Source organism: Lichenostomus cassidix, chromosome 22, assembly GCF_008360975.1.
Source record: "Lichenostomus cassidix isolate B80296 chromosome 22, HeHo_3.0, whole genome shotgun sequence".
Classification (NCBI taxonomy): domain Eukaryota; kingdom Metazoa; phylum Chordata; class Aves; order Passeriformes; family Meliphagidae; genus Lichenostomus; species Lichenostomus cassidix.
The window spans coordinates 4,817,279-4,841,439 of record NC_139502.1 but is presented as its reverse complement, the minus strand read 5'-3'; the positions used below and the strand labels follow the sequence as shown (position 1 = coordinate 4,841,439).

The 24,161-nt window shown below is 62.4% G+C and overlaps 5 protein-coding genes across 8 annotated transcripts; 3 read left to right on the top strand and 2 right to left on the bottom strand.

Moving 5' to 3' along the window:
• Positions 1-734: 734 nt before the first annotated feature.
• Positions 735-5,963, top strand: MAT2A (methionine adenosyltransferase 2A). The gene is made up of 9 exons (XM_085080638.1): positions 735-918; positions 2,321-2,398; positions 2,501-2,623; positions 2,705-2,817; positions 2,892-3,035; positions 3,107-3,325; positions 3,748-3,930; positions 4,083-4,216; positions 4,589-5,963. Exons 1-9 carry the CDS (start codon positions 828-830, stop codon positions 4,689-4,691), a joined length of 1,188 nt encoding a protein of 395 aa, XP_084936764.1. The 5' UTR covers positions 735-827; the 3' UTR covers positions 4,692-5,963.
• Positions 5,964-6,553: 590 nt separating this feature from the next.
• GGCX (gamma-glutamyl carboxylase) lies at positions 6,554-15,455 on the bottom strand. The gene is made up of 15 exons (XM_085080637.1): positions 15,304-15,455; positions 15,014-15,226; positions 14,124-14,282; positions 13,242-13,407; positions 12,670-12,748; positions 12,488-12,594; positions 11,750-11,913; positions 10,816-11,075; positions 9,911-10,042; positions 9,182-9,333; positions 8,345-8,514; positions 7,865-7,995; positions 7,650-7,797; positions 6,821-7,010; positions 6,554-6,743 (listed from the first exon to the last, which is right to left on the bottom strand). Exons 1-15 carry the CDS (start codon positions 15,320-15,322, stop codon positions 6,587-6,589), a joined length of 2,247 nt encoding a protein of 748 aa, XP_084936763.1. The 5' UTR covers positions 15,323-15,455; the 3' UTR covers positions 6,554-6,586.
• Positions 15,456-15,547: 92 nt separating this feature from the next.
• On the top strand, positions 15,548-17,977 carry VAMP8 (vesicle associated membrane protein 8). 2 transcript variants are annotated; one of them, XM_085080639.1, is made up of 3 exons: positions 15,548-15,816; positions 17,060-17,248; positions 17,764-17,968. In XM_085080639.1, the coding sequence occupies exons 1-3, from the start codon at positions 15,814-15,816 to the stop codon at positions 17,905-17,907; spliced, it is 336 nt and encodes a 111-aa protein (XP_084936765.1). In that variant the 5' UTR covers positions 15,548-15,813; the 3' UTR covers positions 17,908-17,968. The 2 variants fall into 2 exon arrangements, with proteins under 2 accessions (XP_084936765.1, XP_084936766.1); XM_085080640.1 differs by lacking the exon at positions 15,548-15,816 and having other exon boundaries at positions 16,040-17,248; positions 17,721-17,977.
• A 774-nt stretch (positions 17,978-18,751) lies between these two features.
• Positions 18,752-21,841, top strand: LOC146428126 (uncharacterized). 2 transcript variants are annotated; one of them, XM_085080525.1, is made up of 3 exons: positions 18,752-18,949; positions 19,847-19,978; positions 20,444-21,841. In XM_085080525.1, exons 1-3 carry the CDS (start codon positions 18,812-18,814, stop codon positions 20,702-20,704), a joined length of 531 nt encoding a protein of 176 aa, XP_084936651.1. In that variant the 5' UTR covers positions 18,752-18,811; the 3' UTR covers positions 20,705-21,841. The 2 variants fall into 2 exon arrangements, with proteins under 2 accessions (XP_084936651.1, XP_084936650.1); XM_085080524.1 differs by lacking the exon at positions 18,752-18,949 and having other exon boundaries at positions 18,984-19,978.
• A 549-nt stretch (positions 21,842-22,390) lies between these two features.
• Positions 22,391-24,146, bottom strand: C22H2orf68 (chromosome 22 C2orf68 homolog). 2 transcript variants are annotated; one of them, XM_085080526.1, is made up of 4 exons: positions 24,012-24,146; positions 23,764-23,882; positions 23,214-23,380; positions 22,391-22,624 (listed from the first exon to the last, which is right to left on the bottom strand). In XM_085080526.1, exons 1-4 carry the CDS (start codon positions 24,122-24,124, stop codon positions 22,502-22,504), a joined length of 522 nt encoding a protein of 173 aa, XP_084936652.1. In that variant the 5' UTR covers positions 24,125-24,146; the 3' UTR covers positions 22,391-22,501. The 2 variants fall into 2 exon arrangements, with proteins under 2 accessions (XP_084936652.1, XP_084936653.1); XM_085080527.1 differs by having other exon boundaries at positions 23,214-23,353.
• Positions 24,147-24,161: the final 15 nt, after the last annotated feature.

Genomic DNA, 24,161 nt, shown 5'->3' with positions numbered 1-24,161 from the left:
CAAGCTCCTGGGGACCCCCGTATGCAGAAGGCTGCGGGGGTGCCCCGAGACAGGCCCGGAGGCGGTGGCGGGGGAAGCCGGAGCTGGGGCGGCTCCTGCACTGGCAACACCGGGTGCCGGTTGCATCAGGCGTCAAGTGGCCCCAACGGCCTAGGGCACCGTCACCACCGTCAGACCCACCCAGCCTGACCGCAGCGATTAGGGTAGCCGCGGGGACTGGTCGTGACCGGGGGCAGCGGCCAGGGCGGGGTCGGGCCGGTGTCGCTTCAGGCGGCCCGAGGCCACACAATGGCGACACCATTGTGCGCAAGATGGCGGGGGGGGCGGGGCCGTCCTCGCTGCCCGCGGGCCGTACACTGCGCACGCGCGCCCCCTCCCGTCGCCGGGCGCATGCGCGCGCCACTGCGCGCCTCGAGGTACCGGGCGGCGCGGGAGGGCACCATGCGGTCGCCACGGGGGAGGACGGCGGGGGACGTCGGTGCCCGCCCGCAACACCGCGCCATGCGTGGCAGCGAAGAAAGCCTGACCGACAGGCGAACCCTGGTCTGTGCTCCGCTGGCGTCTGGGTGCTCCGGGCTTCCCCGGCCGTTGAGCCCATGCTCCACGTTACATAACGCGCTCCCCCTGCCCTACCGCAGTGGTTCCGTCTCTCCGCCTCCGCGGCCCGTCTTTCGGTCACCATTGGCTGGGCGCGGTAGCGGGGCGGGGGCAGAAGGCTATAAGTAGAGGCGGTGCGGCGGGGGCCGCGTTCAGTCCACTGTCGCCGTGGTTGGTTGCTGCTGCTTCTGTGCTTTACCCCGCTGCCTATCACCGCCTATCGCGCCGCCATGAACGGGCAACTGAACGGCTTCCACGAGGTGTTCATCGAGGAGGGCACCTTCCTCTTCACTTCCGAATCCGTGGGCGAGGGGCACCCAGGTGCGGGTCGAGCGGGGCTGGGCGGGGCGGCGATCGCGCAGGCGCGGCCGGGCCAGGGGCGAGGATGAGGATGATGAAGATGAAGTGAGTGAGGATGAGGATGGAGGGACTGAAGGTGGGCCGGGGGCGTGGGGGGCGGTGACGCGGGCGGGCGCGCGCGCAGTGTGAGGCGGGCGCGCGCTCGCCGCATTGCGGGCTCGGCGCGCACGTGCTGCCCGCGTGGGGCGGGACACGGGGGTGACGACGGGGTGGGGGGGGGGACGACCCCGTGCCGCCGTGACTCAGCCGTGACTAAGCAGCACCCGGTGCCCCCGCACCCCACGGGACCCCCGCCACGCGCTCTCCCCCCCCCCGTATGGATGCCGGGGGTAAGACAGGCCTGGTGACCCCCCCCACAGACACCTCGGGGTGGGGTGCCGCCCTCAGCCCACCCCACGCTCTCTGAGGGTGTCTCGTATGTCCCTCGGGTGGAGAAGGAGCGTCGTGGGTCTCCCCAGATGTGCCCTCCCGCCGTAGCTGGGGGGTTACACTCGTCCCGGGAGGTGGTTGGAGTCTCCTCAGCGCGGTATCAGGCGGTGCCGGTTTCCCCTGGTCTTTGTCCTCGCCGATTTGGGGCACATGACCATTAATCTCTGGAGACAGCTGCCAACGCCCAGCACCCACTGCTTGGGCATGCCAAACACCCCCTCACCCCCTCACCTCTGGGCACTCCAGCACTTGCTGAGTTCCCCTCAGCTCCGGGTCCCCCTCCGACCCCCCAGCACCTCACAGCTCCAGTCCTTCTGGCTCCAGCACTCACAACCTGATGACACAACATGCAGCTGCTCTGGGGCTCCCCCCACGCTGCCTGAGGGAGGAGGCTGTGAGGTTGATTTCCTCACTCTTTCCCCGAAAAAAGCATCCAGAGGACCCTCCTTTCCTCACCCCAGCTGGGCACTGCCTCATCCTCACCCTGATCCCTTCTGGAAGGTCGCTGCCAAGGACACCTGCAGTCCCAGGGACACGGGTGGCTGTTGGGACACCCCTGGGACACCCTGGGCACCCCCCACCCAAACAAAACACTCAGGGAGCAGGAGGGAGCTGGGTGTTCAGTGGGGTATGGCTGGAACAGCTTTGGCTGGGGGCAGAGCTGCTGGAAGCTGGCATGCTGCGGATTTGGGAAGCTGGAATATGGGTCTGATTTCCTTGGTGGTGCCACAGAGCTCAGCCTTGGTTGGAGTTGGAGCTTAACTGGGACATGCCTCAAATTCCAGACTGGGGACAAGGCAAGGGCTTTGTGCACCCTGGGGGGCTCCTGGATTATGGGGCTCTGATCCCTGTACCGGAAGCTTCGGAAGGAAGGGCTGTGCCGTGCTGGGCTGTCCCACGCCACCATGACGCCTCCTGCTCTCAATGTCCGCAGATAAAATCTGTGACCAGATCAGTGACGCTGTCCTGGATGCCCACCTCAAGCAGGATCCCGATGCCAAGGTGGCTTGTGGTGAGTAAGGGCACCAGGGGACAGTGAGCGGGTAATGTGGAGGGGACAGCAGGCAGGTGACGTGGAGGTGACACCGTGCCGACGTCACCCTTTTTCCTGCAGAGACGGTGGCCAAAACCGGGATGATCCTGCTGGCGGGGGAGATCACATCCCGGGCCAGTGTGGACTATCAGAAGGTGGTTCGGGACACCATCCGGCACATTGGCTACGATGACTCATCCAAAGGTGTGTCCCAGGTGCCACTGCCTCAGTGACAGCACAGGGGTGGTGGCACTGGGCTCACCACTGCCCCATTTGTCCCCCCAGGCTTTGACTACAAGACGTGCAATGTGCTGGTAGCCCTGGAGCAGCAGTCCCCGGACATTGCCCAGGGTGTGCACCTGGACCGCAGTGAGGAGGACATTGGTGCTGGTGACCAGGTGAGACCCAGGGCCATGGGGCCGCTGTGGTGTGACTGAGGGTTGGGTGTGACCACCCTGTCCCTGTGCTGCAGGGGCTGATGTTTGGCTATGCCACGGATGAGACTGAGGAGTGCATGCCCCTCACCATTGTCCTGGCGCACAAACTCAATGCCAAGCTGGCTGAGCTGCGCCGCAGTGGAGCCCTGCCCTGGCTGCGTCCTGACTCCAAGACACAGGTGAGGTGCCAGCGGGTCCCTCGGGAGCCCCTTGTTCCCATGCATGCCCTCTGACTGGTGTCTCTTGGCAGGTAACAGTGCAGTACATGCAGGACCGTGGGGCAGTGATCCCGATCCGGGTTCACACTATCGTGATCTCGGTGCAGCATGATGAGGATGTGTGTCTGGACGAGATGCGCGACGCACTCAAGGAGAAGGTCATCAAGGCCGTGGTGCCCCCCAAGTACCTGGATGATGACACCATCTACCACCTGCAGCCCAGTGGCCGCTTTGTCATCGGCGGACCCCAGGTGTGACTAAGGGCACTTGTGGTGCCAGCACGGTGGTGGTAACAGTGACACTGTGGTGGTGGCTGAGTGGTGGTGATGACAGTCGTGATGGCATGATGGTGGCAATGATGTCATGCTGCTGGCAGCAGTGACGGTGCTGTGGTGATGGCTGAGGGGTGATAACAACATGGTGACAGTGCTGACATGGTGGTGCAAGCATCATGGTGGCACAGTAGTGGCAGTTACAATGGTGGTGGTGATGGCATGGTGGTGATAACACGGTAGATGTGTTAGTATTGTGGTGACAGTGTGGTTATGGTGGCAGTGATAATGCAACAGTGGTCACAGCATGGTTGTGGTGGCAGTGACAGCATGGTGATGGCTCCGTGATGATGGCACTGGTGACAATATGGACAGGGTCGTGATGCTGCTGTCCCCAACAGGGTGATGCGGGGCTGACGGGCCGCAAGATCATTGTGGACACGTACGGGGGCTGGGGTGCACATGGAGGTGGTGCCTTCTCCGGCAAGGACTACACCAAGGTGGATCGTTCGGCTGCCTACGCTGCGCGCTGGGTGGCCAAGTCCCTGGTGAAGGCTGGTCTGTGCCGCAGGGTGCTGGTCCAGGTGGGTGCTGATCTGGGTGGGGGCTGGTCTTGATGGGGGCTGGTCCAGGTGGATGGTGCTCTGAGTCAAGGCTGGTCTAAGTGGATGCTGGAGCCCCCCCTCCCCAGGCTCTTGGGGGTCCGGCCTCACCTGCACCCCACCTTCCCCTGCAGGTCTCGTATGCCATTGGGGTCTCGCACCCCTTGTCCATTTCCATCTTCCACTACGGCACCTCCCAGAAGAGTGAGAGGGAGCTGTTGGAGATTGTCAAGAAGAATTTTGACCTGCGGCCCGGGGTTATCGTCAGGTAACGGGCGTGGGGGGGCTGTGCCGGGGGGGGCGGGGGTGGGCAGGCATCCCTCCCGGAGCAGCCTGGGGACCGCCTGGCGCCCTGGACCCGGCGCGGAGCCACTCAGCCGGAGGAGAAGGCGCGCTCACAGTAAGCGCTCAGGGTGCGGATGGGGTAAGTATCCTCCGTAGCTGAGCGCTTGGAGCTTCCCCGGAGTCAGGAGCTTGCCGGGTGTTTTGGAGGAGCAGCCGGAGCAGCCGGGGAAGCTCCAACCGCCCCGCGGGGTGGGGAGGAGGCTGAGGCGCCGCTGCGGAACCCCCGGCCAGGCAGGGAAGGGGTGAAGGCAGGACCCCAGGGCCGCTTCACTGAGTTGGGAATTGTGTATTCCAGGGATCTGGATCTGAAGAAGCCCCTCTATCAGAGGACCGCAGCCTATGGCCACTTTGGTAGGGACAGTTTCCCTTGGGAAGTGCCCAAAAAACTAAAATACTGAGGAAAAAAGCATTGTTAGGGCTTTTCCCCCCACTCCTGCGGGCGTAGGTTACAGAGAAGCTCGTGGGCTCTGGGGGAAAGAGCTCCTGGCCCCACCCCCACGCTCCCTGGCCCACCCTGTTCTCTCTCACCATCGTTTTGGTTGTGTGGGGACCACGTGCCTCTCGTAGAGCCCCTCCCTATGTCCCCCCAAATCCCTCCGGATGTTTTTTAACAAATCTGTCTTTACTCCGAGCTTGGAGATGGGGACAAAGGCCCAAGTACCCTCCCTAGCCCTCCTCCATGCCCCCACAATCCCACTGTGGCAAGGGCCACCCCATTCTGGGTCCCAGCAGTCCTGCTGTGTGGGAAAACCCCATTTTGTCACCCTCCCATTTCCCATTGACCCAAAATTCCACTACAGCAGGGGGATGCCCTATTTTGGCTCCTACTGTTCTCCCCATCCTACTGTTGGGGGGGACAAGACACCCCTCATTTTGACTCCCCCTGTGTCCCCCACCACAGTCCCCAGCTCCACTGGGGGGACACTCATTTCATCTCCTCCAGTCCCACTGGTGGAGGGGACACCTCCCATTCCACCTCCCCTACCCCCTGGGACCTCGCTGGTGCTGGGTTTGGTTCCTAACCCTCATTTTTAACCTCTGTTGTTCCAAAAATGCACATTTGGGGGGGGGGAACATGCTAAAACCAACCCCCAACCCCCCCCATGAGGGTTCGGTTCCAGAGGAAAACATTATACATTCTTGGGTTTTAATCCAAAAGCTAAAGTGACTCCCCAACTGCACAACCCCTCCACCCCCCCAACTTTGTCTGGATTTTGGGGGGAAAGGGGGGGCATTTGGCGCTTGATACTTGAAGGTTTGGTGTATTTATTGTGCGCCGAGGCGGGGGCGTGAGTACAGAGAAGTCCCCGCACTCAGCCGGCAGCTCCTGATCCCTGAAAGCCCCCCCTTCCCCTCCCCCCACCCTCCCCCCACCCCCCACCAATTTGGGGTGAAGGGGGGGGGGAATTGGATTTGTTGGAGCGCCAGGGGTGCCCCGGGTGCGGCGCTGGTGGCCGGTGTGGTACAGAGAAGCCGGCTTGTTTACTGCCCGCCCGGGCTCCGGCCCCCAGAGTGCCTTGGGGGGGGGCGGGGGGAGCTTTCTCCTGCCCCTGAGGATTTTTTTTTCTTGGTTTTACTATTTTCGGGAGGTTTCGTCTGAATGTTTTGATCCACTGAATCCAAAAACAAGTTCAAAAAGAAAAGAATCTCAATAAACGTGATGGGCTAGATGGAGCCGCGTTGAGTGTGTGTGGGAAACAGGAGGGGAAATGAGTGCAGGAGCTGAAGGATTTGGGAGACTGAGGCACAGGGTCCTGGGATGGGGGAAAGGGGTAAGGGGAGAGCTGGAAGTGACTGAAGCAGAAGGGAAATGGATAAGGGAAACAGATGGGTCCAAATGGGGATGGGGGAAATAAATGGGACAACTGGGATACAGGGGGAACTGGAGTACAAGGTGGGAATGAGTATTGGGGTAACAAGTATGGGGGAAATTGGGGTTTAGAGAAATACTGAGGAGGGGGGAAACATACGGGGAACTGGAGTATGGAGGGAAATGAGTATAGGGGAAAGATGTGTGAGGGGAAATGGGGAAGGGGGAACTGGGGTACAGGGGAGACTGGGATGGATGAACCAGGTAGGGCAGGAGGAATGTGGCTGGGGAGCTGGAGCACGGGGGAAATAGGTACGGGAGGGGGAGGAGCTGAGGGATGGAGGGAAAGGGGGATGGAGGCAAATGGGTACATGGCGTGGGGAATGCACAGGGAGGGGTGGCCTGTTACCAGGAGAAACGGGTATGGGGAGAAACTGAGGCACGGGAGGATTTTTGGCTTAAAAAATGGCCTTTATTTGGGGTTCAGAGTTCGGGGCCCCTCTGGGCCCCCGCGCTGGGCTCCGACCGAGCCTCCTCCTCCTCCCCCCGCCAGCTGGCGAAGGCCACCTCTTGTGCCAGGCGCTCTGGGGACGGGCGGCCCAGCGCCAGGTTCCGCAGCGCGATCAGCGTCATCAGGGCGCTAAGGGGACAGCGGTGGGCAACGCAGGCACAGGGGGCAACAGGGGAACAAGGGAACAAGAGGGCTTCAGGACTGACCTGCGGCGGAAGAGGAAGAACTTCCTGCGGAGGAAGCGCTGGAGGCGCTGGGCCAGGCTGGATTCCCGCTCCCGCCGCTTCTCCCGCTGCTCCCGCCGCAGGAACAGCGACACCACCGGGTCCAGTGGGACTCCCGCGGGCGGAGGCTCCCCCAGGATGGGCCGCAGCTCAGGGGGCAGCGGGGACTGTTCTGGGGGGGTGAAGGTGATGGGGATTTGGAGTCCCTGTGATCTCCCAAACCCAGTGCCAGGGATTCTGGGGGTTTCCATGATCCCCCCCAGTCTGGTGATGGGAACTGGGCGTGTTGCTATGATCTCCCCACCCCAGTGACAGGGACTGGGGGCCCCACCTTATTGCTCACCAGGGAACGAGGTGACCAGGATTTGGGGGGGCCCTGCAGTCCCCCAGACTCCAGGGTCCTCCATGATCCCCTCAGCCCAGTGCTCACCAGGGGCTGAGGTGACTGAGTTTTAAGGGTCCCCATGCCGCCAGTGCTACCCAAGGGGTGAGGTGAGGGGGATTTTGGGGTCCCTGTGGTGAGAACTGACAAGGATTTTTGAGGGGCTGTCTCCCCACTACTCAGCAAGAAGTGAGGTGCAAGGAATTGGGAGGGCCCTGTCATCCCTCCACCCCAGTGTCAGGGATTCAGGGCCTTACCCAGGGAGGTAAGACGCTGGGAATTTTGGGATCCCAGGAAGCAAGATATCAAGGGCGTTTTAAGATTCCCAGGTATGAGGTGTCAGGGATTGTGGGGTCCCCAGGAATGAGGTGCAGGGGATTTTGGAATTCTGTGAGGTGCTGGGATTTGGGAGTCCCCCGCCGCCCTCACCGGTGCCATTGCGCACGCGCTCCCGCAGCTCTCGCAGCCGCGTCAGGTTCCGCTCCAGCTCCAGCGCTGTGGTGTTCACGTACAGGTACATGTAGCACGAGGGCTCCGGGGACACTGTGTGCACCTTATGGTACTGCCCCACTGGCAGCTGAGAGGATGGTGGTTCAGCACCCATGGCTACCCGCAAGTTCCCTGCAGTCCCCCTCAAGCCTCACCTGCATCCCCTCACCCTCCCGCAGTGAGTGGTTCTGCTGCTGCTCCACCAGCTCCACCAGCACCTGCCCCCGCAGCACCCGCAGGCTTGTGTTCCCCAGGTCCTCGCTCACGAAGTTCTCCAGGTGCAGGCCTGGAATTGCAGCTGGTTCTGTACCCCCATCCCAAATCCCCCTGGCCTGTATTCCCACCCCACACACCCAGGACACTCTCATGTCCTGTACCAGACCCCTCCAAACCCACTGGGACCCCCCAGCTCCTCTACTCCCCCCCACCTACTGCAGGGACCCCCCTGTGCCCTGTACCCCACAACTTCCCCTCAACCCCAGGATTCTCCCATGCCCTGTACCCAACCCCTGAACCCCCTTCATTCCCTGTACCCACCCCTGACCATCCTTCATGCCCTGTAATCCTGGGCCCCTCATGGGCCCTGTATGCCACCCCTGGGACCCCCCCCACATCCAGGATCCCCTGGGCTGCACCAGGGAAGTCTGCAATGAACACAGTGTCCGTGTGTCCATCCAGCTGTGCCTCCAGCTCCTGCAGCTGCTGGCGCCACGGAGAGAGATCCACAAGCAGTGGGAGCAGCCATGGCGTGGGGGTCCACGGGGACCATGGGGCACGGACCAGGTCCACTCGGGGGTCCACAAGTCTGGGGAGACAAGGTGTCAACACTCTGCAGCACCCCCAAATCCTGTGCACCCAAACTGCTGCTGGAAGTGACAGTGCCCATAGCATGGAGGACCATAGGACCCACGGCCTGGGGCCCACGGGGACCACAACATGTCCACCCGTGGGTCCAGCAGACCATGGGGACAAGCCACTGACACCCACACATGTCCCCTACTCTGTCCTCCCTAATCTCTGCTGAAAGCACCAGCTCCATCAGCATCCACAGTGTGGGGCCTGCATCCCTTGTGGATTCACCAACCTGTGGGAAGGGGCCGTCAGCACACCACACCCCTGTGTGTCCCCAAATCCTGTGTATACCCACAAATCACATCTGTGCCCCTAAACAACTGTTGGAAGCAGCAGCTCCGGCGGCAGCTGCACTCACAGTTGTGGGCCCACAGGTCCCATACCACCTCCACCTTTGGGTCCCCCTACATATACCACCACCTCCTCTTCCCACAAAATACTGTGTATCCCTCCAGAATCCTGTGTGTCCCCCACAACATCCCAGGTGTCCCCAAATCCTGGCCTGCAGTGGCAGCACCCACAGGACAAGGCATCTCGGCATTCATGTGCCCCACCGCAGAGCCACCCACAGGTTCCCCACAGCCCCTGTCCCCCCACAGCCCCTGTCCCCCATCCCCCACCTCTGCTGGAAGCGCTCGTTGATGGACACCCAGACATCGAAGTAGATCTGGGGCTGGGTGACATTGTAGCGCGGCAGGAGCCGGCTCAGGCAGGCCGAGTACTGCTTGAGCATATCTGCGTGGTCCCGCCAGCGCCGGCTCTGTGTGAACACCTGTGGGGAACCGGAATGAGGCATGGGGACACAGGGAGCGGGGAATGAGGGGTGGGAAAAAGGGGATGGGAGAAATGGAGGGATGGGAGGAAAATGAGGAATGGGGGAAAATGGGGCACAGGGGGTGTCCCATGAATGGGAAGCGATGGGGAAACGTGGGGAGAAATAAAGGCACAGGCAGAAAATGAGGGATGGTGGAAAGAGGGTGGAGGAACTGAAGGATGGGGGAAATTGAGGCACAGGGAAATGAGGGATGGGGAAAATGAGGCACATGGGGTGTCCCGTGGGTGAGAAGTGATGGGGAAACATGGGGAGAAATGGAGGCACAGGGGAAAAATAAGCGATGATGGAAACTGAGGTACAGTGGGGGAACCATGGGGGAAATCCTTGTGCCTGGGAGTGATGGAAGGTCACCAGGGGGAACCCGAGGCATGGCGAGAAAATGAAGGATAGGAGAAACTGAGGCCGGGCGGGATGTTGGCATGAAACACTGATCAGAGACCCCAACCCTCCCCACCCCTCCCCACCCCTGGGCCCAGCTCACCCTGGTCTCAGGTGCCCTCAAGGGCTTACTCACCCCAGGTTTCAGGTACCCCACCTCCCCAGTGAGCCCGTCCCTATAGGTGATCTTGACATGCTGGTGGAAGCGGGAATGGACCATCATGTCCCAGGAGTAGCCGTAGAGCCCGTTGGTCCAGTTGTTGTAACCCTGGAGAAACATGGGGGGAGGTCACAGAGCACAGTGGTGTCTCCACCCCACGGGACAAGGACCCCCATTTGCACCACCAGTCCCCTTTTACCATCCTAATGATCCCTGCCAGGTCCTCAGCTATGAGGGTCCTTTCACCTCATGTCCCCAAAAATGGCCTCACATCCCCCAAATGCCTGTGGCACGCAAAAGCGCCCCCATGTCCCTAACACCGGACATCACGTCCTCAGAAATGTTCCCCTTGTCCTAAAAAATAGCTCCCAGAATTGCTCTGTATGCCTCCCAAAAGTATCACCATATCTTAAGAAATACACCTCCTATCCTCCAAAACACCCATATCCCCCAAAATAACCCACACAGCCCCCAGAACACCAGTCATGCCCCCCAAAATGCCCCCAAATTGTCCTCCATGTACCCCATAATACACTACACATCTAAAAACAGCTCGGTGTCCCCAAAAATATCTCCATGTCCCCTAAAAATGCCCCCACATCCCCCCAAATACGCCCATGTCCCTAAAATGCCCTCACCTGCCTCTAAATGCCCCCACAGCTACAAAATTGCCCCTTGGGTCCCCTAAAGCATTCATGTTCCCAAAAATACCTCCACATCCCCTAAAAATGCCCCCACAGTACCCCAAATGTCCCTTATGTTCTCAAAAATACCTCCACATCCTCCAACCCCCACCCCACAATCTCCAAAGTCCTCCTTAAAATTCTCAGACCACCCACATGTCCCCAAACTGTCTCCCCAAACCCCCCCTCCATGCCCACCTGGGTGATGAAGTGTGAGTACGGCAGGAAGAGCTGCTCCAGCACGTAGAGGATGGTGAAGGCTGCGGCCATGTGCTGGCGAGGCCGAAGGCTCCCCCGTGCCCCCCGGCCCCCGTAGTGGCAGTCGGGGCTGGGCTGGGGAGGCTGAATGCTGGGGAGCCCCCCACGCAGCCAGGGGGGGCAGCGAGCCAGAAGCTTCCGTGGCCACTCGGGCCGGCAGAAGAGCCCATTGGTGGCCAGCATGGTGTAGGAGAACATGCCTGTGGGGGGACACACTTAGAGACCCCTATTGCACCTGGGTGTGCAGGGTGCCCCTGTCCAGGACTGGGGGGTCCCTGTTCAGGGTCAGAGTATTTTGGGGTGTCTGGAAACCCCTGTTTGGGATTGGGGAGGATTTGGGGGCTGGGGAGGGGAGAGCATGCCCTGGTTGGGAGTCCCCAGGTATCCCTGCCCCAGCTCAGGGTGTGTTTGGGGGGTGCCCAGGCACCCCTGCCCAGTCTGGGGGTGATTTAGGGAGGGCTGAGGGGTGCCCCTGCCCAGAATGAGGGTGTTTGGGGTTGTCCTGAATGGGGGTGGTTTACAGGGGTATCTGGGTCTCCCTTCTATGGCTGGGGATGCTTTAAAAGGGGTTGGTGGGTGCCCCTGCCCTGGCTCAGGGTGTGTTTCGGAGGTGCCCAGGTGCTCCTGCCCAGTCTGAGGGTGATTCAGGGGGACTGGGGGTGGCCCTGTCTGCAATGGGGGTGTTTTGGGGGTGTCCGGAGGTCCCACGCCCAGGTTGGGAGTCCCTAAAGAGGGTCACAGAGTGGATGGGGGCCCTCAACCAGGCTCAGGCTGCTTCAGGGGGTGCTTCTGTCCAGGTCACGGGTGCTCTGGAAGTGATATGGGGTACCCTGCCCAGGTGGTGATGCTCTGGGGGTGCCATATCTCCCCTCACCGATGCTGAAGAGCTGGGAGTTCATGCAGTGGAAGTAGGTGACGAAGACGAGGGCGAGGGGCCGTGTGGCATCAAAGAAGAGCAGGAAGCCGGCGGAGAGGTCAAGCACCAGCCCCCCCCCATGCACCACCAGCTGGCTGGTCAGCTCCTCGGACAGCACCAGCCTGGCCACGGAGCCTTCCTTGGCATCGGCCTGACCCCAGCACTGCCCTCAGCTCCATCCCATCACCCCCCATACCTTCCTCATCCTGTCCACTACATTCCTCATGCTCAACCCAAAACCATCTCTCTGTACCCTTCCTCATCCCATCCCCCTCCTAACCCCAGCCCACCAACCATCCTCCCCTCCCCATCATTCCCCTTCCCCATCCCCATCAAACCTCCTCATCCTCACTCCCATAATCCTCCTCATTCCCTCCCATCCCACCCCATCTGCATCCTCATCCTCTCCCTATCACCCCCCTCATTCTCCTTCTCACTATACTCCTTTCCTATTATTCTGTCACCCCCATGCCCCTCTTCTCACCCCATCCCCATCACTCCCTCGTCATCCTCACTCTGGACCCAACTCCAGTGCATCCTGATCGATTCCCTTCACCCTCCTCATCCTCACCCCAAACCATCCCTCACCCTCATCTCACCCCCACCACTCCACTATCCCCCTTCTCACCCTAACCCTGATTCCATCCTTGTCCCACTCCTCACCCTGACCCACCCTCGCCCTTCCCCTCCCCTGACCTGAAGGGTGCAAAGAGCCAGTGCCGGGCAAGGGTCCCCATGGAGAACCCTCCGACCCAGTCGGCATCCAGCTTCTTCAGTCCCGCAATGAAGTACACAATGAATACCTGGGGAAGACAGGATCACGGGGTCCCAGGGGTGTCCTGGGGGGTCCCAGGGGTCCCTGGGGCAAGGACACCCACCTGGGCACGCAGCAGGGTGTAGTTCCACAGTGGGACATGGGCATTCCGCTTCTGGGGACGGAAGAGCCCATCCACGGACCTGCAGGGACATGGGGGAGCCCCAGGCATGGGGGGGACAAGGCCACCGTCACCCCATTGTCAGAGCCATGGGGACACATGTCACTGGTTCACAGGGACACACTGGGGCTGACACCAGGACCTGTCCTGCCAGGTGGGTACACAGTACCACAGGGATACCCCCTGGGGACACAACACCATGGGGATCCCAGTGCAAAGGGGGACCCCAGGACCTGTGCCACCTGCTGGGGACACTATGGTCTATGCCACCCCTGGGGACCCCTGTGCCACAAGGGACCTCAGAACCTGTGCCACCCCCTGATGACCATGAGGACCTTGGCATCTGGGGCACCCCACTGGGACCCTGGTGCTACAAAACCTCTGCCCTGCCATGGGAATCCCAGCCCCATGTCACCACTCTGCCGCCCTTGCTGCCTTGCAGAGCCTCCCATGTCTGCCTGTGCCTCCAGGGGCTCCCTGACCTTTTGGGTCCCCACAGCCCCCTAGGTGCCCACCCATAGCGGTCGGCGCCCAGCAATGCCAGCTGGAAGGCCAGCAGCCCATAGAGGTAGGAGTGGTTGTTCCAGGAGGTTTTGTCCAGCAGCAGCAGGTACCAGTACGGGCACAGGAAAGCGAAACAGCTCAGCCGGTAGCAGCACCCCAGCATGATGCCCAATGCTCCTGTAGGCACAGGACCCTTGGTGTGACCCCTGTCTCCTCCTGGTGCCTGTCCTCAGCCTCCCTCAGCTCCCCTTCCAGTCCCAGTGTCCATCCCAGTGCCCACTGCCAATTCACTGCCACCTCCCAGCCAGCAGCAGCACTCCAACACAATGCCCAGTGCTTCTGTGCACACCACACACTGCGTCACCCAGTGTCCCCCTGGGGATACTCTTGGTGCCACCCCCTGCCTGTCCCCAGCTCCCATCCCAGTCCATCCCAGTGCCCTTTCCCTCTCCAGTGTCAGTCCCCACTGTGGCTCCCACCCCTGTCTCACCCTTGTTTCTGTCCCAGTGCCATCCCCCAATGCCCATTAGGCTGCCTTAGTCCAGAGACTGTCCCAGTGCCACTCCTGCCTGTCCCTTTCTGTGTCCCCATCCTTCCTCAATTCTTCTGCCAGTCCCAGTGCTCATGTCAGTTCCAATACCATTCCCACTCCAATGCCAGTTCCCACAGCAGCTCCTGTCTCCATCTGACCCTGCTTCTGTCCTAGTGCCTCCCTGTTCTTCCCTTTCTGTGTCCCCATCCTTCTCCAACCCCCACCCCCAGTCCATCCCAGTGCGCATTCCCACCTCAGTGCTGGTCCCCACCGTGATTCCTGCCCACATCCCACCTCCGTTTCTTCTCCAGTGCCACCCCCTGCCTGTCCTGTTCCTCCCTGGCCCCATTGCAGTCCGTACCCAGGAACATGATGGTGTAGAGCAGGTACATCCAGTCCAGGGGCAAGGGCTGCAGGAAGGGCAGGAGTGGGAAGCGACACACTTCCAGCCCGTCCAGGTACCGCTGGTCCAGGTGCCCCAGGCCCCGCTCCTGCGGCACATCCAGGGCCATCAGCAGCCCTGGGATGGAAATGAAGGGGGATCAGTGACTCCACCAGGCCGGGAGGGATCCAAGCATCGGTCGGTCAGTGACTGTGTCCCCCCCGCCCAGCCTCAGGGGACCCCGGGTGTCCAGGCGGGCACTGACCCCTTCCACCCGCCCAGGCTGCTGCCCAACCTTTGCTCTGGTGCTGACGTGTCACACCTGGACACCTCCGGACCCCCTCGGATGGGGGAGACCCCCTGGATCTCAGCCCCTAACCCCAGGCTCCTGAGCCCGACCAAAGCCCTGGTGCCCCCCAAGCCCCTGGATTCCCTGAGACCCCCAGGCCCAGCCTCCCTGTCCCCTCAGAGTTCCAACGGAGCTCTCCTGGAGCTCCTCCGTCCCTCCCAGTCACCGTCTCCGTGTCCTTCCCAGAGCCCCTCCAGCCACCCCAGAGCCCCCTGGCCCCTGCAGCCACCCCGGACACCCCAGCCGCCACTTCCCCTGTTTCCCCGTTTCCCCTCCTGAGGCCCCTCTGCCCTCCCCCCCCAGCCCACGATCTCCCCGTCTCCCCGGAGCCCCCCAGAGCCCTCCCAGCCTCGCCGGTGCCCGCCTTCCCTGTTACCGTGCCCCTCAGAGCACCTGGGTCCCTCCAGCCCCCCAGTCTCCCTGTCCCCTGAAGCACTCCCGGTCCCCCCAGCCCTGGTCCCCTCAGTGTCCTCCAGCCACGGTCCGCCCGGAGCTCCCCCGCTGCCCCGTCCCTGCTGACCGAAGGTGGCGCGGAAGGCTCCGAGCGCAGCGGGGTCCTGCGGCCGGTGCAGCAGCCGGACGAAGCGGTGCCACCGCGTCAGGTCCCGCAGCTCGAAACCCAGCAGCCGCCGCGCCAGCCCGGGGCCGGTACCGGGGGGATGAGGGGGCGCGGTGGGGTTCGGGGGCGGCCTCGCCGCCTCCCCCCGCTCCGGCCGCCTCCGCCGCGCCGGGCCTGCCGGGGGTCACAGGTCAGAGGTCACAGGGGTGAGCGGGGGTCCCGAGCCCCGTATCCCCCGCCCGGCTCCGTACCCGCCACCTCCGCCGCCATCGCCCCGTCTCCGCCCCGGCACCACCACGGCACCACCACGGCACGTGACGGCCCGCGGCAGCCAATCAGCGGCGCGTAGAGGGGCGGGGCACCGGGACCACACCCGTCAAACCCCGCCTCATCTGCCCTCAGACCCCGCCCCCAGCACCCCCCGGCCCGGGACCCCGGGACCACCGACCCGGCCGCGAACCTCGGCCCCTTCCAGGCACTTCTGCTGCCTCAGACTCGCCCCAACCTTCCCCAGACCCAGCACCCCCGACTCGCCTCGACCCCTGACCCGCCGTGACCCCCGACCCCACCCTGACCCCGGCACCGGCCCTGCCGCTCCCCCACCCAGCCCCGGCACCCCCAAGCCCCGCGCCGCCGCCCGGACCCCGCCGCGACCCCGACCCGCCCCTGGCCCGGCTGCGCCGCCGCTCCCGGAAGCTCCGGGCAGGCGGGGCGGGTCCGGGGCTGCCGCGGGAACGGAGCTGAGCAGGGCCGGACGGGCCATGGTGGGGCCGGGCACCGAGGGGTACAGGGGGGCACCGGGGGGCGAATACGGGGGACACCATAGCGGGGAAGGAGGGTCCCTTTGGAGGCTCAGGGATGCACAGTGGGCTCCGGGAGGGGGGGTGGTCCTTGTGGATGAACCAGGGTGCTCCTGGCTGTCTGTGGAGTGCCAAGGGGCTGTCCGTAGGGGGTGAGGGGTGCCCATAGGGCGCTTAGGAGGTCTCTTTGCGGGGCTGCAGATCACGTGGGGACGCTGGGGTGCCCATAGGGTGCTTGAGGAAGTGCCCGGTGTGCCATGGAGTGCCCATAGGGTGCTTAGGGAGTTCCTTTGGGGTGTCCGGGGTGTGTATGGGGGACTGGGTGCCAAGGAGGTGCCTATGGGGTGCGGGTGATTGTCCAGAGGACCCAGAGGGTCCCTAGAAAAGTGCATATGGGGTCCTTGGGGTGGTCATGGGGCACCTGTGGGGTGCTTTGAGGTTTATATGGGGTGTCAAAGGTGCATATGAGGTGCCAGGTGGGTGCACAAAGGGTGCCAGGGATGTGTGTAACGTGCTTAGGGGGTCTCTTTGCGGTTTCTGGGGTACATATGGGGTGCCTAGAGGTGCACATAGAAGGTGCTGGGGTGCCCACATTGTGCTTGCAGGGTGCTTGGAGACATACCTGCCTGGGGGGCCACATGGGGTGCTGGAGGTGTTGGGGTGTTTGGGATGCCTGTAGGGGCTCGAGAAAGTGCTATGGGTGCCCATGGGGTGCTCAGCAGATGCTTGGGGTGGGCATGGAGTGCCTGTGGGGGACTCAGGGCACTTACGGGGTACTTCAGAGTGTATATGGGGTATCCAGGGAGCATATGGGGTGTCATTGGTGTGCTTATAGAGTGCTTGGGGAGTTGCCCAGGGTGCACATAGGGTGCTTGGCAGGTGCTTGGGGTGGACATGGGGTGCCTTGTGGCTACTGTGGGGGCACCTTTGAGGTGCCTATAGGGTGTATATGTGGTATAGGGCATGCTCAGGGGTGTATATGGGGCACCCATGGGATGTTGGGGTGCCCATAAGGGGCTTGGTGGGCACCTTTGGGGTGCCGGGGTGTTTGTAGGGTGCCCAGGGTACATTGAGGGTGCTGAGGGTGCTCCAGGGTATACATGGGGTGTCTATAGGACGCTGTGGGGTTTTTATGGGGTATTGTGGGGTTGCCCAGGATACATGTGGGATTTTGGGGGTGCCCCCCAACCCCTGCCCTGTGTTGCAGGCAGGGGTCCCAGGGAGGGTCCCGGCAGATGTTGTGACAGATGCCATGACAGACAATGGGCACGTGCAGGCACTGCAGCGGGAGGTGCAGGGGGTCGCCACCATCATGACACAGAATGTGGAGCGGATTCTGGCACGGGGAGAGAACCTGGAGCAGCTGCACAGCAAGAGCCAGGACCTGGAGACCACCGTGAGAGGGGCATGGGGGTGGGCATGAGCATGGGCACGGCATCCCCAGGGTGGCCAAGAAGTCCCTACATTGGGCACGGGGTCAGCAGAGTGGGCACAGGGTCACAAGGGTAGGCACAACACTCCCTGAAGGGACACAAGGTCCCTAAGGTGGCACGGGATCTCTGAGGTGGGCCCAAAGCCCCCAAGGTGGTGCAAGGCTCCTAAGATGGCACTGGGTCCCCAGGGTCGGTGCTGGAACCCCAGGGCAAACACAACATCCCCATGGGAGAATGGGGTCCCTAAGGGGACTGCAGGGTGCCCAGTGGGTTGGTGTGTGACACTTGGGTGGCAGCGGGTGTCCCTAGGATGTCTGCAGGGGTCCCCATGGTTGCAATTGGTGTCCCCAGAGTGGCAGCAGAGGGTGCCCAGGGTGGCAGTGGGGACCCCAGGGTGGGCAGAATTGTCTCCGGGGTAGCGCTTGGGGTCCGCAGGGTGTCAGGGATGTCCTGATATCCCAGAGCACTGTCCCCACAGTCAGAGCATTTCCGCACGACATCCCAGAAGATGGCCCGGCGCTACTGGTGGAAGAACGTGAAGCTGCTTGTCATCCTTGGCCTCGTGGGCATCATTGTCCTCGTCCTCATCATCCTCCTGGCCACTGGCACCATCCCCACCTAGAGCCACTGTCCCCACGGACACACGGCCACCTCAGGGCCCAAATACAGATGGGAGGGAAGAACCAGTGAGACCTCTGTGTGTGTGTGTGTGGTGGGGGGACACAGGGACATTGTGAGGGACACAGATGGACATGGCAAGATGGGTGTGGGAACATGGAGGGACACAGGGACATGGGAGGAAACAGGGACAGGCATGGGGCCACAGAGGGGGCAGGCATAGGGACATGGGAATATGCGTGGGGACATGGGGGGGCATGGTGGGGGACAGGCCCTGGGGATATGGGGATACATGTGGGAACACTCATGTGGGAGCACTCATGTGGGGTCATAAGGGGAGACACATGTGGAGACACAGGCATGAGGGGTTATGTAGGTGGGGGTGGGTGCCGTGCCAGGTCGCTGGGTGTAGTGCCAGGCACCGAGAGACAAAGGACACTGGTGGCACTGCCACCCTCAGGGGCTGGGTGGAAGCGGGGGGGAGGAGGGGGAGGGACGGGGACAGGGACATGGGGTGTCCCCAGAGACCCGGACATGGGGATTCTGGGGTGGCCCCGTGTCTGCAGGGACTTGGGGATACTGACGTATGAAGCTGTGGGGACCCGTTCCTGGGGGACAGGGCAGTCTCAAGGCACTCATGTCTGGGGGGCCTGGGGACATGGGGTCTCGGGGAGGTGGGGGACCCCCCAGTATCTGGGGAGTTGCAGGGACAGGGGAGTCTCTGGAGGACCCACACCTGGGGGGCTTTGGGGACACGGAGGGCCCCAGGGGACTTTTGGGACAGGGGTGTCTCTGGGGGAACCCACATCTGGGGGTCCTGGGGACATGGGGGTCACGGGAGACCCGGCAGCTAGGGAGGGTTGAATGGGGTGTCCTGGGGATCTCCGTCCTGGGCAGCGCGGGTCGGTATGTCCTGGGACTGTGGACACTCGGGGGTGGGAGAGGGGCGGTCCCGGGCCCTCCTGTCGGGGGCGGCCGCTGGGGTCCGAGGCGGGACGGGTACTGCAACGGGCGCACCGACACCGACCTGCGGTACCGGGACCATGGTGAGTCCCGGGCCGCCGCTCCCACTACTTTCGCTTTTGCTTTCCGAGGGGGCAGACCGAGACCGGGACCGGGATCGGAGACATGGGACCCACCGGACTCGGGGTCGCCCCGTACCGGTCCCGATCCGCCCCCCTCGGGCTTTCTCTGCCGTAGGGAGGGACGCAGCCCCCGGGGGGGTGGGAGGTGGCCCGCGCGGAACTTTCCGGGTCCCTGCGTGTCCCAGCCCCCCGTGTCGCGTGTGTCCCCTGCCGTGCCCCATGTTCCCCCCGTGCCCTGACCCCGCAGTGCTAGTGTCCCCCCCCGTTCCCACCCTCGGGTGGCTCTGTGCCCACGTCCCCACAATTTCCTGTCCCCGTGGTCCCTGTGTAACTCCCCCTCGCAGTGTCAGTGTCCCTGTGGTGCCCTTGTCCTCATGGTTAGGCTTTGTCCCTAGGGTGGTAGTTGCCCTATGGTCCCCGTGTCTCCATAGTCCCCATGATCCTCACGTCCCCTGGTCCCCACACAGCCTATCCACACAGTCCCCATGGTTGTGTCCCCATGTTCCCCCAGTCCACCTTCCTCACAGTGCTCATATCCACAGTGTCCCTCTTGTGCTCACATGGCATGTCCCTGGCCCCATGGGCTCCATAGTCCTGTTATCCCCCTGGTCCCTGTGTCCCCACAGTTTTCCTTCCTGATGGTGCCCATGTATTCGGTGTCCCTGCCTGTCCCCATAGCACTTCCGTGTCCCCATGGTTCCGATATCCCCGTGTCCCTCTGTCCCCCAAGTCCCCATGGTCCTGATATCCCTGTGTCCCCACAGTCCCCCTTCACCGCAGTGCCCACATCCCCAGTGTTCCCATAGCATCTCCTCCGTGTCCCCACGGTGTCCCCACATTGTCCCCCCATGTCCCCAGGCGGGGCTGGAGCGGTGCCAGCGTGAGGCCGAGGAGGTGGCAGAGCTGATGCGCCAGAACGTGGCACGGGCGCTGGAGCGGGAGGGGCACCTGGAGCAGCTGCAGAGCCGGGCCCAGGACCTGCGACAAGCGGTGGGACTGCAGGGACACATGGACCAGGGTGGCGGGCTTTATAAGGACATGTAAATCTGGAGACACACAGAGCCCGGGGGACACTGTAGAAGCATAAAACCCCAGGGAGGACCTGTTATAGGAACATACAGCCTGGGGGGACAGTATAGGGACATACAGCCCTAGGAGACACAGAGCCCTTGGGGAGATTATGGGGACATAAATCCCAGGGAGGACCTTCCTCTAGTGACATGGAACCCTGCAGAGGGAACATATAGAGCCCCAGGAGGGACAAACAATTGGGACATATAGCCCTGAGGTGATCTATAGTCCTGGGTGACACTGTGGGTACATACAGCCTGGGGAGGGGACACCCCAGGACCATAGAAGGGCGCAGGGGGTGTATGGCTGTTCCTGTAGGTTCCCCCAACCCCTCTGTAGCCCCTGGGGGGACTGTCCCCTATACCCCCCACCATGTCCCCACAGAGTGAAGCCTTCACCCGCACCACACAGATGGTGACACGGCGCCAGCGCAAGGGACGGTGGCGGTGGCTCCTGGCGGCCCTCAGCCTCCTCCTCCTCCTCCTCTTCATCCTGGGTCTGGCACTGGCCCTGGCACAGTCATCCCCTGGGACTGCCACCAGCACTGTCCCTACTCCACAAGAGGGGACCAAGCACCCCCCCAGCACTGCAGGGACCCTGCTGGGACTCTCTGATAATAGAGCACCTTGGGGGGGCCTACAATAAATAACCACCAGGAGTTGTTTGGGGAGACACAACAAGGACACTAACAAACCAGTGGGATGATCTTCAAAGAGACCCTACAATAAATAAGCACCACAACCTGGTTTGGGGAGACCCAACAATAACAAACCTACAGGATGAGCTCTGGGGAGACCCTACAATAAATTAACCCCAAGATCTGCTTTGGAGAGACCCTACAATAACAAACCAGCAAGACCCACTCAAGGGAAACGCTAAAATAAATAAGTACCAGGATTTGTTTGGGAAGACCCTACAACCACAAACCAGGAAGATGAACTTGAGGGAAACCCTGTAATAAATAAATACCAGAATCTGTTTTGGGGAGACCCTACAGTAACTAAGGCTCCAGAATCAGATTTGGAGATACCTCACAATAACAAATCGGCAAGATGAACTCTTGAGGAGACCCTACACTAAATAAACCCCGAGGTATGTTTGGGAAGACCCCACAACAACAAACCTGCGGGACCTACTTCAGGGAGGCCTTACAACAAATAGACAGCAGATATCAGTTTTCGGGAGACCCTACAACAACAAATGTGCCAAAGCCTCTTTGGAGAATCCCTACAATAACAGAAGAGCAGGACCCACTCAAGGGAGACCCTAAAATAAATAAACACCAAGAGCTCTTTAGGGAGACCTTACAATAATAAACCAGCAGGAGCCACTCCTGGGAGACCCTATGATAAATAAGCACCAGCACATGCTTTGGGGAGACCCTACAATAAAAGAGCAGCAGTATCAGCTTGGGGGACATCCTACAATCCCAAACCAGCAGAATGGTTTTCAGAAAGATCCTACAATAACAAATGTGCCAGACCCGTCAGGTAGACCCTACGATTAATAAACGTCAGAATCTACTTTAGGGAGATCCTACAATAAAAAAAAACACTGGGATGATCTCCAGGACGACCCTACAATAACAAACATGCTGGATGTCCTCTGGGGAAACTCTATGAGAAATAGACACCACAACTTTTGTTTGAAGAGATCCTACAAAAACAAACCAGCAGGACCAGCTCCAGGGAGACCCTATGACCAACATGCTGGACCCTCTCTGGGTAGACCCTACAATAAATAAACACCAGAATCTGCTTGGGGTAGACCCTACAATAACAACTCCCCTGTGCCTTGCTGCTGGGAGACCTTACAAAAACAGAACTGTGTGGAGATCTCAAGGGAGACCCTACAACAACACCCCTGCCTTGCTCCCAGGAGGCCCTAGAATAACCAAAAGCCCTGATTCAGCAACTCTGACTACAGTAACCCTCACAACCCACCCTGGGGAGACCCTACAGTAACACACTCATGGGACCCTCCCTGGGAACACTCTGGGCCCACCTTGCCTTGGCTACAGGTGCCACCAACCTGGGCCAGGGGTAGGAGGGGGCTGTGGACCTGCCACTGAGGTGGGGGACCCAGAGGGGAGCCTGGGGACACAATGGCACCCAAGGAGGGGATAGGGACTCCAGGGAGGGGACTGGGGGTCCCTGGAGACATGGTGACACCTGGGAGGGACAGGGGGGACCTGGCACCCGGTGTCACCTGCATGGGGGCACCCTGGCAGGGGCCACTGAAGGGGATGAGTGGGGACGTGACACGGGGACTCAGGAGACATGTCACCTCCCCCCCATGCCTCAGTTTCCCCAAGCAGTGACAGACACCAGAGCCTCACAGCACCTTTATTGACACTGGGGGGGGGAGAGCGGGGCATAGCACTGGTCCCCAGGGTGGCACTGGTCCCATGGGGGTGGCAGTGTCGGGGGGGATGTGGCACCATCACCCGGTGCCCCGACGCTTGCTGAGCTCGTCCTGCACCCGCTGGCACAGGGCCCTGCGCAGGGGGGGCTCCAGTGGGCTCCGTGCACACACCCGGCGTGTCACCTCCTCGGCGCTGTCCCCCTGTGGTACCCACAGCACCTGCTGGGACCGCCGCGGCTCCCACCGCCCCATGGAACGCACCCATGACACCCACACACAGCATCTCTTGCCCCACGGCACCCCCACTGTCTCACAGAATGCCCACCACCCCACAGAATGCACTCATGGCACCCACCGTCCCACACAGCCCCCACGCACAGCACCCCCTGCCACACGGAACTCCCACCCATGGCACCCGCCACCCCACAAAACCCTTCCACAGCACCCACTGCAGCATGGAGTCCCAGACCTACTGGTACCCATTGGGCCCCAGGGCGACATCCCCTGTCCCACGGCACCCCTAACAACAGCACCCCACGGCAGCCCAGACTTATGGCACCCCCCATGCCATGGCAGCACCACTTGCCCCATGAGACCTCCCCCATCCAACGGGAACCCACTGCAGCCCCATACCCAGGGCAGCATCCTCTGCCCCACGGACCCCCCACCCACTGCACCCCATGGTACCCCGAGCCCCATAGCAGCACCCATCCACTGTGTTCCCGGCCTCCCACCCCATGCCCCATTGCACCTCCGCCCCCCCAGCGCCTCGGTGGTCCCGAGGCCACACCTGGTGCACGATGACGGCCGTGACCTGCCCGTCGTCCCCCTCGTACTCGAGGCAGAAGAGCCGCGGCCCGCGGGCGGGGTCCGGGGAGGGCCCGCGGGCGTCGGGGGGGTGCCCCGAGCTGGCGTCGTCCCCGGGCCCCCCTGCCGCATCTGCACCCTCAGGGGGGGCTGCCGGGGCGCTCCAATCCAGCACCCCTTGGTTGCCCCCCCAACCGCCTCCTGAGGTCCCCCCGTGTCGCCCCCAGCCTCGGGTGCCCCTCCCCTCCGGCCAACCCAGAGGTGCCCCCATCACCACCCGTGGTTCCCCCCCTTGTCTCCCCTCCCCCGAGAGGTCCCCCCACCCCGGGGTGTCCCCCTAGTCCCAGCCCACCCTTCCCCAACCTCTCCCGAGGTTCCCCCAGGTCTCCCTACCCTTGGATGCCCCCCGATCCGTCAGGTACAACCCGCATCCCCCCAGCTCTAGTGCTCCCCTCCCCCACCGCAACCACTTCTCGGGGTCGCCCCTCCACGACCCTCCCGGGGATGCCACCCACCCTCCCGGTGCCGCTCACCGTTGCCCCGGTGGGGCCGGTACACCTGCTGGTCTGGCCGCCGGGGCCGCGCCGGGGCCGGGGTCAGCCGCGTCCGCGCTCGCCCCCGCGCCTGCCTCACCGCGCGGTCGTACGCGTCCCTGGGCACCCCAGGGGCCAGGTTACCGTGAAGGCATCGGGGTTACGGGGTGCCGGGGGACGAGGGGCCAAAGCGGCCCGGGGCCGAGGGTCCCCAGGGGTGGCCGGGGATTCCCGGCCGGTGCCGGTACCTGGCGAGCTGGTTGCGGCGGATGTGCCTCACGAAGCCGTGGCTCATGTCCAGCCGTCCCCCCGGCCTGCAGCGCCAGCCTGGAGCCGCCGTTGTCGTCGCCGCCGACTCCATCCCGGTACCGGGGGCGGGGGTCAGTACCGGGACGCGG